The 15,019-nt window shown below is 51.4% G+C and overlaps 1 protein-coding gene and 2 non-coding genes across 4 annotated transcripts; 1 reads left to right on the top strand and 2 right to left on the bottom strand.

The window, feature by feature from the left end:
* Window positions 1–5,445: 5,445 nt before the first annotated feature.
* LOC122365299 (venom serine protease 34-like) lies at window positions 5,446–7,606 on the bottom strand. Of its 2 annotated transcripts, XM_043336413.1 has the most exons (2): window positions 7,185–7,606; window positions 5,446–7,100 (listed from the first exon to the last, which is right to left on the bottom strand). In XM_043336413.1, exons 1-2 carry the CDS (start codon window positions 7,596–7,598, stop codon window positions 5,742–5,744), a joined length of 1,773 nt encoding a protein of 590 aa, XP_043192348.1. In that variant the 5' UTR covers window positions 7,599–7,606; the 3' UTR covers window positions 5,446–5,741. The 2 variants fall into 2 exon arrangements, with proteins under 2 accessions (XP_043192348.1, XP_043192347.1); XM_043336412.1 differs by having other exon boundaries at window positions 5,446–7,606.
* A 6,217-nt stretch (window positions 7,607–13,823) lies between these two features.
* On the top strand, window positions 13,824–13,895 carry Trnam-cau. Its single transcript has one exon. It is a non-coding gene; the product is annotated as a tRNA-Met (tRNA).
* Window positions 13,896–14,748: 853 nt separating this feature from the next.
* Window positions 14,749–14,820, bottom strand: Trnam-cau. Its single transcript has one exon. It is a non-coding gene; the product is annotated as a tRNA-Met (tRNA).
* Window positions 14,821–15,019: the final 199 nt, after the last annotated feature.

Below are 15,019 nucleotides of genomic sequence, written 5' to 3'. Positions count from 1 at the left end.
TTGCAGACGATCATCTCCTCAGGGTAATGTTGTTTGGGACATGAACGAAGATCGTTTTCGGAGTTTCATAAGTGCTACTGCAACAGCCTGGCACAAAACAGGACTTGTACGCTCTTCTCTGCACTTTGCCCTTCAGTATATCACAAAAGAATTGTTTAGAATCCATCTTACGCTTCTTTCACAGTCTCCCTTGTCACCGTAGGGCGTAGATAGATTGCTGTTGCTGGTAAGTTAAGGCACGGTAGATAGAAATTACCTCGATTCTCAACGCCTTAAGTTATTTTCATAAAAAAGAACAAATAAATGATCAATAAGATGACAGGAATGTAAACATTTTAATCGTAAAGTAGTCCAAATATTGGAATGAGCTTTTGCTTTTCAGCATCCTCCGATTCATCATCTTTATCATTTGAAAATTCGAGGTACATAAAATGTTTATCACGCGCTCATGTTAAGTGGGAATATAGTACACGGCAGACACATCAATTTTTGACACTGAACATTTCATCCGTAAATGTTTTAGCATAATTTAAAGTTAAAAACAGCGCGAATGGCAGAGTGAAGCAAACAACATCTTTCACCCATTGATATAACATGTAATCTGTGGTGCGCCAGATGCGCCATTATTTGTCAACCGCAGAAGGTGACATGTGACGTAACAGCATCAAGAGCATCTTTTTCAAGAACTTTTCAAAACAAGTTTCCTATCTTTCTTCCCCCATTTCTCTCAGCTTATTGATTTTATGAGGCAATGGTATGCACCATAAATTCTGTGAAAATAGTTTGATCATTTTCATGCATTCTTAAAAAATCGAGTTCCCAACCCCATTCTCGTGCTGTGTTCAAAAAGATGTTTAAAGGGACTATCCCACCTTTAACATGGGGTTTGAGTTGAGATAGCCAAGTTTGCGGTGAGGTTCAGAAACCACTATCTATCTAGGTTGCAACCCCCGCGGCCTCTTGGTGTTGAAGAAATTCGTTCCCTTCATTTGAAAATGGGCCTTGTACAAGGCCCTATCTTCAACATGGAGCGACCGTTAGTGTGACGTCACCTCGTTTAGTCATTCTGATTTAGATGGGTTTGTTCGTTGAAAAATCGCTTAAAACTTGGTCTGAACTTTGTTGTGGTGCCTACAGAGTAAAAAGAATCAGCTTTATGACAGTAATGTGGCCTGGGGAAGGAGCTAATTTTGGGCTGTGACGTCACATATTTGAAAGTTTGTGTTTGGAATATGGGAAGCCTAAGATGTTTAATGAAAAATGAATGCCAGAACCGTGTTCCTGGTCATCCAATCTATAAAGTCGGGCACAAATTCACTGGCGGATCCAGGGGGGGGGGCCACGGGGGCCATGGCCCCCCCCAAAGGCCTAAAGTGGCCTGTTTGGCCCCCCCCCCCAAAACGTAAGAAAAATTGCTAAGAAAATATAGCTTGATGGAGGTTTTTAGCCACTTGGTGAAGTAAAGCTTTCCACAGCATAATATGGAAGCAATATGGTAGCAGTGAGGGTCAGTCAAAAGTTGCGCGAGTGGAGTCGACCTTCAAAAAAGACTTGTTGGCACGTGTTTATGGCGCGGTAGCTGGGAGTTGGCGGTGTTTGGCGTGGTGTGGCATCACTGGCGGATCCGGGGGGGGGGGGGGGGGCACGGGAGCCTGAGGTGCCCCTGACAGACCCGTGGTGCCCTTGGTAGGTCTGTGGTGCCCCTGGACCCTGGCAGGCCTGTGGTGCCTCTGGCGGGCCTAGGGTGCCCCTGCTAGGCTGCTGATGCCCCTGGGACCTGACAGGACTGTGGTGCCCCTGACAAGCCTAAAGAGCCCCCAACAGGCCCGTGATGCCCCCGACAGGCCCAAGGTGTCCCTGCGTGATGCCGTGATGCCTGCGAGGCCGGTGGTGCCCCTGCGAGGTCGGTGGGGCCCCTGACAGGCCCATGGTGCCCCTGCGAGACCGGTGGTGCCCCTGCTAGACCGGTGGTGCCCCTGGCAGGCCTGTGGTGCCCCTGCTAGGCCGCTGGTGCCCCTGGGCCCTGACAGGACTGTGGTGCCCCTGACAGGCCCAAGGTGCCCCTGTAAGGCCTGTGGTACACCTGCTAGGCCTCTGGTGCCCCTGACAGGCCCATGGTGCCCCTGCAAGGCCGGCGGCGCCCCTGGCAGGTCTCTGGTGTCCCTGACAGACCTGGGGTGCCCCTGACAAGCCTAGCCTGTGGGGCCCCTCACAGGCCCGTGGTGCCCTTGTTAGGCCTGTGGTGCCCCTGGCGGGCTGATAGTGCCCCTGCTAGGCCGGTGGTGCCCCTGACAAGCCTGTGGTGCCCCCGGGCACCAAGGGGGGTCATGACCCATGTGGCCCCCCTTGGATCTGCCACTGGTACATATTATATTGATTTGTAATGGCGTTATGGCTTATGCAATATGCAATTGCAGGCACTTGGTATCCCTCACTTATCCCTCATTGGGGGCTCTGGCGGGCTCCTGAGGGCCCACGTCTATCTCCGGGAGCCCTAGACAGGCTCCTTTGGGTCCTTTCAGTCCACTATAGCATAAGAGGTCTCCATGCGAGTCCTATACATCTGAGGACGTACCCTGACGTCTGAGGTACTCAACTGCAGCTCCAATGGTCTCTTACACTGGCGGATCCAGGGAGGGGGCATTTAGGGCCATGCCCCCTTCCCAGAGGCCTAAAGTGGCCCGTTTTCCCCCTCCCCCAAGCGATAATGAAGCACAGTTCAATCAGTGCCTGGCCCAGGAGCCGAGTTAGACCACCTCCCGTTTTACCACCTCCCGTTTTACCACCTCCCGGCCCGCAAAGGGACCCAAGCACTGACTCGAAGCGGGTTAACTGGTCGACAAAACAATAGTAAGTGTTTACAAAGTAATATAAAGGCATGGGTCAGGTGGGCTACCATTTATATATTTTTATTTTTAGTTAAAAAAAAAAATTCATAGTGTCAGGGCTGTGACGAAAAATAAGTGGCCTAAATCCGATGAGAAAACAGGATTTGGGGGTACCCTAGGTTTGGCTCCTGCATGAGTTGGCCCCCCCCAAAACGCAAGTCTGGATCCGCCAGTGCACAAATTAACTGGTTTTAACAACATTTTAGAAGGTGGGATAGTCCCTTTAAAGTGAGGGCCGAACTTAAAAAACGAACTATTTATATGAATAGATCTTATCTCTATTTTTTCAAATAAGTATTACTTGTTAGTTGTTTTAATTATAAAACGCTCGTTATCTTGCACTGAAGACATTATTTATTGCTAACCCAAATTCAATTGACCGGTACTGATCGAGCGACGCGAAGCTAATCCTATATTTGAGTTATGTACCTATAGTCTGACAAACCTAAGAAAGAACGGAGCTAAGGCGCCTTTAAGCAATGAACACGTGCATTGGACATTGGAGATAGCCTGCCTGTGCTTAAATTTGACAGAAATTATCTCGGGTGGGGCCTTGCTCGGGCCAAGATTCTGACAGATATCCGGCGTATTGGAAGTTTTCTATAGAGACACGTGCTTCAACAACTGTTGCACTTAAAATACGTTATTTCTTAGCTTTGTCAGGCTAAAGTTAAGTGATAATCACCTTATCCCGTGTAAAAATAAGCAGAAAACATGTTGGTCACAGTTTATGATAATATGTTCGTTCATATACCTACCTAATAAACATGTGTTTGCTTGAGCTTTTTAAAAGCTACGAGGATACGGTAACTTTTTTAGCTAATTTAAAAATATGATCCTCGTAACATCACCGTAAGAAATCCGAAAACTAAGACTAGGTATCTTAGCGTGTTTTTCTGTCGTATAAAGAGCCGACAGCTCTCTGAGGGACACCAATGTCCGCATTTCGCTTTGGCCCGTACATTGCACAATGCCCACTTCCTCAAATGACGTTACCGGAATGTAAATAAACAGACGCACCGTTACAAAGCAGTACCTACGACCGTGCTGACGGCGAATATAATTTAGGACGGTGGACGCTCAGACGGCCGCTCGCTGCAGGCTGATCAGGTATTTGCTGGTTTAGCGTCTGGGTGTATTTGTGTGGTGGGATCACGGTGTATTTGTTCAGGACACCCTGGGGTGTTGCGGAGCGACAGCTGTTAGAAGCGTTGACATCAGCGGGGCTAACGAGGTGCATGCCAGCACGTGGAATCATGTGGGCAATATATTCCGAAGATTAACCCTCGCACGACCAGGCCATTTCTCATAACACGAACGACCAGGGGGGGGGGTTGTTACGACCCCCCCCCCTGGCGTTTCGAAACGGAAGGTCGTAGAGCTTAGCGGAAAAAAACCAACGGATTGCTCTCAACGAGATCTCGCGATTGGTGGTATATTTTTTGGTTCTAGGTCAACATTTGACCTACTTATGACCGGTCAAAGGTCAAATTTTCCGAAAAAATCAAACTTTTTCAACTTTCCGCGGCGATTGCGGCAAAACGGTGGGAGATATCGACTTGAAACCTTCACTATCGTGTTCCTTGATCAATTCTCTATCGTTTGGTATGTATTTCGTTTCCCTAGCTCTAAAAATGGCGCGTTGGGAGCGCCGGAAGTCAGCAAGGTCACAGTCGGCGGCAGAAATTCGAAAAATCAAAATTTAAATTTTTGAAATCTGATTGTATTTTTGGATTTGGGAGGTCCATTTGCTCCCTATAGAAGCTAATATTGCTGCATATTCCCATTGAGGTGACAAGAATTAGCAAAATAGTGGTTCGGGCGCTTTTCAAAAATAGTACCGGACGCTGTTCCTCTTGTGACGTCATAGCTCCGTGACCTGACCTGACCCGGTCAATTTTCTTGCACCACACGATAGCCAATGCTTGCCCCAACATGCATGGGAAGTTTCATCATGATCCATCAAACAATGTGGGTATCACCGGCAGAAAACCTAGGGATTCGGCGCACACGTTTGGTAACTGTCGGCCGGAGGCTGTACCTCTTATGACGTCATAACTCCGTGACCTGACATGACCCGATCAATTTTTTTCGGCAAAAGATGCGCAAAGGTTGCCCCAGAGGGTATTGAAAATTTCAGCCCGCTACGACAAGCCGTTTAGCGTGCACTTCGAAAAAAACTCAGGGGGTGGGGTAGGGGTTGATACAACCCCCCCCCCCCTAGGCGTTCTAGGGTTAATTGCTTGAGCGACGACGAGCAAATAGGTATCGGCTGTAAGTACATACATACATATGTGAATTCACTAACAAGTAGGTGCATGAGGACGTCGCCTGATTTCTATAATTCGCTTATTCGTTTTCCACGGTAAACTTTCTTATCAATATGAGTCGCACTAACGAATAAATAGAGGATGTAAAGAGGATGTGATAATAATAGAGAATAAAGAGGATGTAACAAGTGAAAAAAATCCAAAGCCAGTGAGTAATATAACGATTCGTGTTTTCCTGCGTTAGCCAGCTAACTTTCATGTTGAATGAACATCCTAACAAATCTCTTGCTGAACATATATTTTGGTAACAGACTGCAAATCAACATAAACAAACAGACACGAGACACACAGGAAGCACAGCACGACTCCTGTCAAACTAGCGACTGCGAGCACACCCAACACATCGAATACCGTCTTCGGTCAGCCAAAGTCAACTAGGTGCGGCTTCTAGTCGATTGCTAAGGCGCCTCTGCGGCCCTCGCAGCAGAACTTCGCGTCCCGTCCAGCGAAATGTCCTCTATCGTCGGCTGCTGAGGCGCCTCTGTCCTCACTGGCCGACCGCCGAGGCGCCCCTCCAGCCCTCTCAGCAGACCTCTCCGTCCATGGCGGTCTTGTCGATCCACCCCATCAGCTCCGTCACCCGAACATACACCCCCGGATAGCCAGGGACGGCGCAGCCCTTCCCGAACGACACCACCCCGATCTGCGTGGCGCGGCCTCCGGCGCTACTGACCAGCGGCCCTCCCGAGTCACCCTGACACGAGTCCTTCCCGTACTCGGCCGCGCACAGCATGTTCGCGGTGATGGAGGAGGCTCCGTAGGCGGCCGCGCACTCGGCGTTGGTGACGGTGCGTACGGTGACACTGTGGAGCACGTCCGGCTGACTGCCGCCCGACTTCAGCGTGCCCCAGCCGGAGACGATCGCCGGCACGCCGGCGTACAGGTCGCCGCCGCGCGGCAGGCACACGGGCCGGACTCTGTCGCTGAAGGCGATCTCCTCCGCCAGCTCCAGCAGCGAGATGTCCAGGTCGAACGCTGCCGCGCTGTTGTACTCTGAGTGCTGCCGGATACCGGAGACCTTGATGACGCGCGCGCCGGCCGTGCCGCCCACCTCGTGCAGCCCGACAGCGACGGTGATGTTGATCGGGTGGAGGCCGTCCGTGCAGTGCGCCGCCGTCATGACGAACCGCGAGTTGACGACCGATCCACCGCAGAAGACGAACCCGGTGCCGTACTTGGGGTTCATCAGGCCCACCTGCCAGGGGAACGAGTGCGCCGGGCTGACCTCCGTGCCGCCGACGATGCGGTTTCCGGCGCCGCTGCGGCCGCAGCAGCCGTCGCGCACCTCGACCTCGCAGCTGAAGCCGCGGTCCGTCACCGTGGCGTCGCTCTTGAACTCGATGCGCAGCCAGCTGGCGGTGACGGCGGCCGGTCCGTCCGCGCCGCAGAAGCGCCGCCGCCCGTTGACGGTGAGGTAGTCCCAGACGCAGCCGTGCGAGGAGGCCGGCCCCTCCAGCTGGAAATCGGAGCAGGTCAGCGTCAGGCTGGCCGTGCCGCTCTGCGGGCGCAGGTTCCACGTGGAGAGCTTGTTGACGGCGTAGTTGTTCGGGTAGCTGTCCGACTTGAGCTGGTGTTTCCCGACGGGGAGGGTGTAGTCGCTTCTCGAGGTCGGCTCGTCCGCCAAGTCGCGCTGATCGAAAGGCTTGATGTGAGGCTTCAGCTCGATACGCGGCTGGATGTCGGCTCCTCCTCGACCTTCGAGTGTGGACTCCCGCGCAGGGTCCTTCGAAATTCGGCCAGAGCCTGTGAGCGCTGGCTTCCTCGCTGTGGTGCCGTAAGCTGGCCTTCTGGGCTGCAAGTCGTCCGAACGCCCAACCAGACGGGCCTCCCAGTCGTGGGCCTTGGGTCCCTCCAACGGTTTCCTAGCGTCATTTGCTTCTGCCTTGGGTCCCTCCATCGGTTTCCTAGCGTCATTTGCTTCTGCCTTGGGTCCCTCCAGCGGTTTCCTAGCGTCATTTGCTTCTGCCTTGGGTCCCTCCATCGGTTTCCTATCGTCATTTTCTCCAGCCAGTTTCAGTCCCTCGTTAAGATGAGGGAAGGAAAGATGAGTCCCACGAGCGTCCATTTCATGTTCTCTCGACTCGGAGCTCGCAGAGTTGGTCCTGTCGTTTCTCGCTGCCGTCTCGATTTCAGCCCCTCCTCTCTCGATCTCCGCTACTCCTCTCTCGATTTCAGCTCCTCCCCTCTCGATCTCCGGCCCTCCTCTCTGGATCTCAGCTCCTCCTCTCTCAATCTCAGCTCCTCCCCGCAGACCCCCATCTCTGGTCTCCTGCAGGTGCCCTCGACCACCGGGCCTCGGCGGAGGAGACGCCGCCCCTAAGGCGACCAAAACCACCGCCACCAGCAGCACCGCCACCGAGCGCAGGCCGACGGCAGCCATCCCGCAGAGCCGGGGGACGATGCTGAGTTCCGAAACCGCAGCCGATTTATACTGAGAGCAAACAAAGGCGGCTGGCAGGTCGCAGCTGGTGGTCATTGGAACGCAGACCTGTCGAGGATAACCACCGGTTGTCGCGGCGAAACCGACGCATCCGCGACACCGGGGCGCGGGCGACGCGACGTCTATGTCACTCGCGTCGACCGTATGTGTGCGGATGGCACATGTGGTGTGATTTAGACGACACTTTGACATGATCTATTGTGATCTTGTATGGCATTGCGTGATTTCTTTTGACTTGCTGGCAATGCGAACGGACACTATCGCGGGTTAGGCCTGGCTATTCTAGCATTAAGCACGTTTTACTTCGTAACATAGATAAAGGACCGACGCGATGTTTAGGTATGTTGTGCAGCCTTCCGAGGAAGTGCTGTCGTAAAGCAAAATGTACCTACCGACTGGCTTTTCCCGAAATAGAATAACCGTTTGTAAGCGTTGTATGCGCCATCGAATTTATTATTCGTTTTATACTAAATACGTTCGTTATAGCACACATTTCCGTGAGCTATCAGAGGTTTGGAAGGCTGAGAAAATAGTTGGGCCATGGGCATATTTCGCCGTAGCTTAGGTTTAAGTTCCTACTTCTCAGACGTTATGCGCTGTTGTTGTTGTTCGCATCGGCGGTTGGACCCTTTTGGTCTTACGACAGTAGACTGAGTTGCCTGCGACTGTTCGAAGCTGCACCGGTTTGGCGGCGTTCCGTAAAAAGGTTAAGAAACGGCATGTTTAATCCGGCTGCGCTAGGTCAATGTGGTCAGTTGGTTTATCATGTGTGGTGTGTTTTAACCTCTATAGAATCTGTCCTATATGTATAGGTATGAGTTTTTGAACTACTGAATGTATGACGTGGTTTACTGAAAACCCAATTTCTTGGATGTAACCGAAATATATGAGTATGAGTATGAGTATGAGTATGAGTATGACAGTAGGTAGATATTCCAGTAGGTAAATTTTCCTGCAATAACAGGAATGTCACGGTGGGAGGATGCCATTTAATGCCAGCCATTTAAAAGGTCACCCTGTCCCTGGAGGAATACGACGTATGCCCTTATTGGGGTGTCGTTCTTACCGGCTGCCTGGGTGGGATCCTCGTCAGTCCGGACACGGAAATAAGTTGGTCCTGATGAGAGCGGGAGGATGACACATACTTCATTCCTTCGTGGCCAGTATATCATTGAAACAGGAGTGCGGCTGTTTGATAAATGATGGCCGTTTTATCAGCCCAGCCTGCAGCGCGGTGGCCACGGTGTGCTGGCGACTCGCGCTGGTGAGCTGCGGACGCTGCCCTACCGCCCGCTGTAGGCGTCCTCTATCACACCTTCAGACAACCGTGCAGCCCTGCTGGACAGCGGAGGTGGCGCTATAGCCGGTACTATAGCGTGAGCTCGAGCCCAGCGGCCGTGCCAGGCGCAGCGCTATAGAGCATTGTGAGAAATTGGAGCGTATTTGATTGAGTTTTGGCTTGGCCTGATTCTTCATTTGGTACCAGTGGCGGCGGAACACCTTCAATTAAGGAGGGAGGGGGAGCACTGCCGACTTTTGGTCCAACGCCCATAGGGCTTATGTTAAAATGCCAAAATCAAAGGGGGCACGGTGTCCCCCCCCGTTCCGCCGCCTATGTTTGGTACCTTTCAGTTTGCCCTGCTCTCTCACACTTAGCCCACGCTCAGCCCAGCTTAGCTCAGCCCAGCTCAAGCTCGAACTCGAACTTAATGTCCAATTAGGTATATTATACAACAATGATAATTCCTCTTATAAAAATAATAATTATTCTGTATTCAATGTCCAATGATCAATATTCGATCAAACATCTATGTATATGACGAACAGCCGAAGTCGTGCTTAACACATTTCCGTGATGAGCCTCGACTGATTGTGCTACTTAGTTCGTTGGCGAAACATACCTAAATAGAGTCGATCGTGCACCGATACTTATTCTAATTTACAAGTAGAAGGCTCAAACAAGCACTTATTTCGGAGAAATATGCACATACATTGCAAGAAGAAGTACCAAATGAGACCAAACACATATTCGAACATTGACGCCTGTAAGACGATGTCTGATGAACCGAAACCGATGCCTCAGATGCGTTCGACCCGGAACGAACAACACGGCAGTGTGCACCCCTGCACTAGCCACTTTGTGTGCACTGTGTACACTGTGTGCAGCTAATAAGGTGAGAGCATGCACGGTGCACGGAGCACACGGGTTTATTGGTCAAACACGACCGGTTCGGGTTACGAGTCCCGAGATGCACTGTTGCGCTCCAATGGTCCGATAAATATAAACGGTTCTGGATGTTTTGCATAACAGGTGGAAGCATAATCTGAAAAGGAGGCCGAATTCTCATTGCAATGACTGCAACTTTGCAGGTATAGGTATATTCAATGCCTCATGATTCGGGTGCTGTATATTCTAGTTATTGTGATAGTTGAGACCTTCATACCGGGAACAGGCTAGGCTCTTGTAAGGTTCAGAGGTTTGAGGTAAAGCCCATAGGCGGCGGAACGGGGAGGGCACCAGGGCACCGTGCTCCCCTTTGATTTGGGCATTTTAACATTAGCCCTATGGACGTTAAGAATGGGACCAAAAGTCGTCAGTGCCCCCCCCCCCCCCCCCCCGTTTAATTGAAGGTGTTCCGCCGCTACTGGTAAAGCCTCCATGAAAAGAATGGTCGAAAAGGTCAAATGGATGAGCAAGTGAACAATAAACTGAACATCAGATTGATGTACAACCTATCTGTTGTTTAGCTTTCAACATATTCCTCAATCCACATACGTATTCCGTTTGTCTCAATAAATGCGTAGGTAGGCTAACCCGCATGGCCGCTACGCCATGCGGTACAGTCTGCCTCACGAATAACACTAACACTGCGTTGCAGTCCCCCCAGCGCCAAAACCACACACCGCTAGCCGATCCGTAAGCTGTTACACTGTGGCCGTGCTATGGAAACATCCAGGCCTTGGCGTCAGCTGTCACTTGGTTTGTAATGTATCAGACTGTGGGGCCAGTGGCGGTCGCAGGGGGGGGGGGCCATCAGGGCCATGCCCCCCCCATAGACAAATTAGGGGGGGCCATCATATCATTTGCCCCCCCCAAACAGCCGATGGGCCCCCATGGGCGTATGGGGCCCTGGCCCGTATTCGATTGTCACGAGGCTCGAGAAACCCACGCCAGCTATTAACAGCTCCGATACCGGTCTTTGAGGGTCCTAACCTGACATCTGAGGGCCCTTCAGTGGCGGTCAAGCGCCCACATTGACCGCTGAGGACCCACGTTGACCTCTGAGGGCCCTCCACTGGCCTTTGAGGGCCCTTAAACCGGTCTCAGGGGCCCAACCGGCGGCTGAGGGCCTCACACAGGCTCTGGTGGCCTCATTTATGTCTCAAGACTAGCCTTTAATTGCCTCTGGGGGCCCCGCACTGGATTCTGAAGATCCGATGTCGGCCACTAAGAGCCCGGATAGACCTCTGAGGGCCTCTCTTGGTCTTTGAGGGCCCTCCACTGGTCTCTGGGGTCCAACGCCGGCCTATGCCGGTCTTTTAGGGCCCACACTGACCTCTAAGGGCCCCATGCTAGCCTGTAAGGACCCACATTAGCCTCTGAGGCCCCCGCACTGGATTCTGAAGACACAATGCCAGCCTCCAAGGGCCCGCATCGCCTTTAAGGGCCCTCCGCTGGCCTCTGGGGTCCAACGCCAGCCCATGCCGGTCTTTCAGGGCCCCACACTGACCTCTGAGGGCCCTTTGCTGGCTTGTAAGGACACATAGTTATTAGCCTCTATGGGCCCCGCACTAGATTTTGAAGACCCGATGCCGGCCTCTAAGGGCCCGCATCGGCCTCTGAGGGCCCATCTTGGCCTTTGAGGGCCCTCTGCTGGCCTCTGGGGTTAAACACCGGCCCATGCCAGTCTTTCAGGGTCCCATTCTGACCTCTGAGAGCCCCATGCTGGGCTGTAAGGGCGCACATTGGCCTCTGAGGGCCCCGCACTGGATTCTGAACACCCGATGCCGGCCTCTTAGGGCCCGCATCACCTTTGAGGGCCCATCTTTGGCCTTTGAGGCTGGCCTCTGTGGTCCAACGCCGACCCATGCCGGTCTTTTAGGGCCCCACGCTAAACTCTGAGGGCCACATGCTGGCCTGTAAGGACCCACATTAGCATCTGAGTGCCCAAGTCGGTCTCTGATGGTCTCAAACTGCCCTTTGCAGGCCCTGTACTGGTCTCTGAGGGCCCTAAACTGGCCTCTAAGGGTCCAAACGGGCCTCTAAAGGTTCCACACCGGCCTCTGATGGTCCCATTTCTGTCTCTGGGACCTAAACTGACCCTTATGTGCCTCTGAGGGCCCAGTACTGGCTTTTAAAGGATCGATGCTGGCTCCTGAGGACCCATACCGGTCTGTAAGGGCCTCACACCGACAGCTGAGGCCCCACACTAGCCTCTGAGGTGCCCCAAACTAGCCTCTATATGCCCCCAACTGGCCTATGAGGTCTCTACACCGGCCACTGATGGCCCTATTATGTTCTATGGGGGCCCAAGACTTACCTTTGGGCGTCACGCACTTGCCTCTGAAGGCCCACATCAGCCTCTGGGGCCCTACCTGGGGCCTTTGAGGCCCTTCGCTGACCCTTGGGTCCAACGCCGGCCTCTGGGGGTCTGACACCGTACTCTAAGGGCCCCATTGCAGCCTCTAGGCGATAGGTATCGCCGAAGCGCTATCGATGGGCCTATCAGTGTAGGAACCATGGGTGCAGTGGGTTCAGTTGCACCAACAATAATTCTCCAGTGGGTGCAGACAATGTATTCTGCACCCACAATAACCTGGAAAAAAACCTTTTCTCATCCACACTACTTTCGCTGCAGCACGACAAATTCAGGATATTTTGCCCACTACTATCCATCTTTCGATGCATTTGCTACTGTGATGGTCTTCCAAACTTACATTTGTGCTCAAGTAAAAAATAAGAAACGGAACACATGTGACTGAACACATACCGATGACCCACTGTTAAAAGTTTTAGCACGATATCTTCGAAAATGGCTAAGTTAGCCGGTTTTACTTTTTGCGGTAGTCAATTCACAGTTGCGTGAATTATAGACATTACCAATGCTTCAAAACAAAATGAACTTACCTTTTCGACATGGTACACCCTCAAAGCTTGGCAATGAGCCTCCGCTCGGGTGCCGCTCCTTACCCCCCCCCCCCCCCGCTTCCCCGGCCATGGCTGGATTTTTGCATCCTACGCCTGTGGGCCCCTTTAAGCTAGCACCGGGCCCCCCGGGTCAGTGCAGGGGCCCCTTCGCTAAGTTGCCCCCCCCCAAACGCCAAGTCTGCGACCGCCCCTGTGTGGGGCATTGCTAATTAATAGTCGCGTTTACATGACATTTTTGACGAGGCTCTAGCCAATTTATTTTACGATAATTTCGATGCAGTGATCTTTGCATATTTAGAGGGGATAATTTTGTAAATTGTAAAGCACCACTGGCATCTTGTGCGACATAACGAGCGGAGCTATTATCTTGCAACAATTCCTATGTAAACGGGGCTAATGATTGCACACGCTGGCCCCGTTTTCAGGGGCACTTGTGATCTGGTGTAACAAAATTTTCGTCTATTTTTTTATTTATTGAAAGCTTGTCGATCACTACGCGGCATCGGGCATACCTATACCTATTAGTGATGTCAATTACAGAAAATCGGAATACCGATACCAAACCAACTACCAACCAAAACCATTGGAAAATACCGAAACCGAACCAGCTTGGGAATATACAGGAAATACCAACGTTTTACCGAATTCGCAGCCTCTTATACATTAGTGAGGATTCACAATAGGTACCTACCAACAAAATACCGAAAACATTAGGATTGAAATACCAATCCCAATTTGGTATCGGTTTGGTATCGGTATACCAAAAAGTTGGTATCCGATTGACATCTCTAATACCTATGAATAAGGTCATTGATTCATCCATCATCGATCAAACTGCTCACAATGTAGGTAGTTTTCCAGCCTCCAGGTCAGAGTTAAAAGGAGGGAAGATGACTTTTATGTTCGGGTTTTCGTAAAAATTTTCCAGCGAACAGCACATAAAACAATAACACCAGGTAAAATGTCTGTTGAACGCTCTATTTTTGCACGAGGAGCATTTCCTTTTCTATTATGTCAGCAGAGTGGCGCAGTGGAAGCGTGCTGGGCCCATAACCCAGAGGTCCGTGGATCGAAACCACGCTCTGCTAGGGAGGACGTTTTGACCAGTTTGGATGGAACGATTGGTATAGTCGACTGCAGAATGATGACCCATTTTTCACAGGCAATTATTTGCCTGCAGTGGTAGGCTGTGCCGCATCACACGGGCTGAGTTCACAAATTATAGCTTTGTCCCACTCCCAATGCTCACAAGTCAATCGACATGCTTAATTGCGTGATAAACGGCACAATAATTATAATAAAACGTGAATAAAACTCAAACTGATCGTGAATATCGTGAATAAAACTCAAACGGCACAACTTAGCGCTCCGGTCAACTGACAGCTTCTGAGAAACTTGTGGAACCACTTCCACTTGTGGAACATCATTCTGTAGTCGACTATACCTACCTATTAGCCGCGATGAATACAGTACTGTGGGACGATGATGCGTCTTCTCCAACTGCCCCCTCCGTGTATGGGTGTCCCCTCCCCTGCATGTATGGGATGGCCCTCCGGCTGATATAAATTGTTTCCCACGACAAAATGATATCTGACCGTTGCAGATGCATGGATGGTTTACGGTTTTACCTTTTACGCTATCTTCATGCCAAGTCATGATGCCCAGCATTTTTGTTTCGCGCCAGCCAGCACTGGAACGAGTCCTCAGGAGCGCGTCAACAGTAGGTGTGGTCGACTGGTTAGTGTAACGGAAGATGTCTAGATGTGTATTTTACTCTGTGGTTTCACTTCTATCCAGTTTTACTGCAGTGTTTTAGCCAGATGTGTTTTCGCATGTATACGACGTGGTCACCACAAAACCCATGTAATGGAGGGACATAATAAATTTGTATTGCATTGTATTGTATCTTATCGATTTAAAAGGGGTAATTCAATCAAAACGTAGCAGAGCGTGGTTTCGATCCACGGACCTCTGGGTTATGGGCCCAGCACGCTTCCACTGCGCCACTCTGCTGATGAATATGTAATCGGAGCCCTGATCTAAAGAAATTCAGCCTCCAATGGACTCCAGACGTCTGTATTTGGACTCCAGACGGCTGGATTTTGACTCCAAGTCCAGACGGCTGGATTTGGACTCCAGGCGGCTGAATTTCGCACGGACCGGTCAGCTGGTTGGCGCAGTCGCCGGAGAGTCGAGCCTCTGCGTGGTGAAA

Source organism: Amphibalanus amphitrite, unplaced genomic scaffold, assembly GCF_019059575.1.
Source record: "Amphibalanus amphitrite isolate SeventyFive unplaced genomic scaffold, NRLGWU_Aamphi_draft 000729F_arrow, whole genome shotgun sequence".
NCBI lineage: Eukaryota > Metazoa > Arthropoda > Thecostraca > Balanomorpha > Balanidae > Amphibalanus > Amphibalanus amphitrite.
Note: the sequence above shows the minus strand (reverse complement) of the source record. Positions and strands in the feature narration are given on the sequence as shown.

Excerpts from the sequence above, each read along its gene's own strand:
- LOC122365299 (XM_043336412.1), bottom strand. The coding sequence starts at position 7,598 with ATGGCTGCCGTCGGCCTGCGCTCGGTGGCGGTGCTGCTGGTGGCGGTG.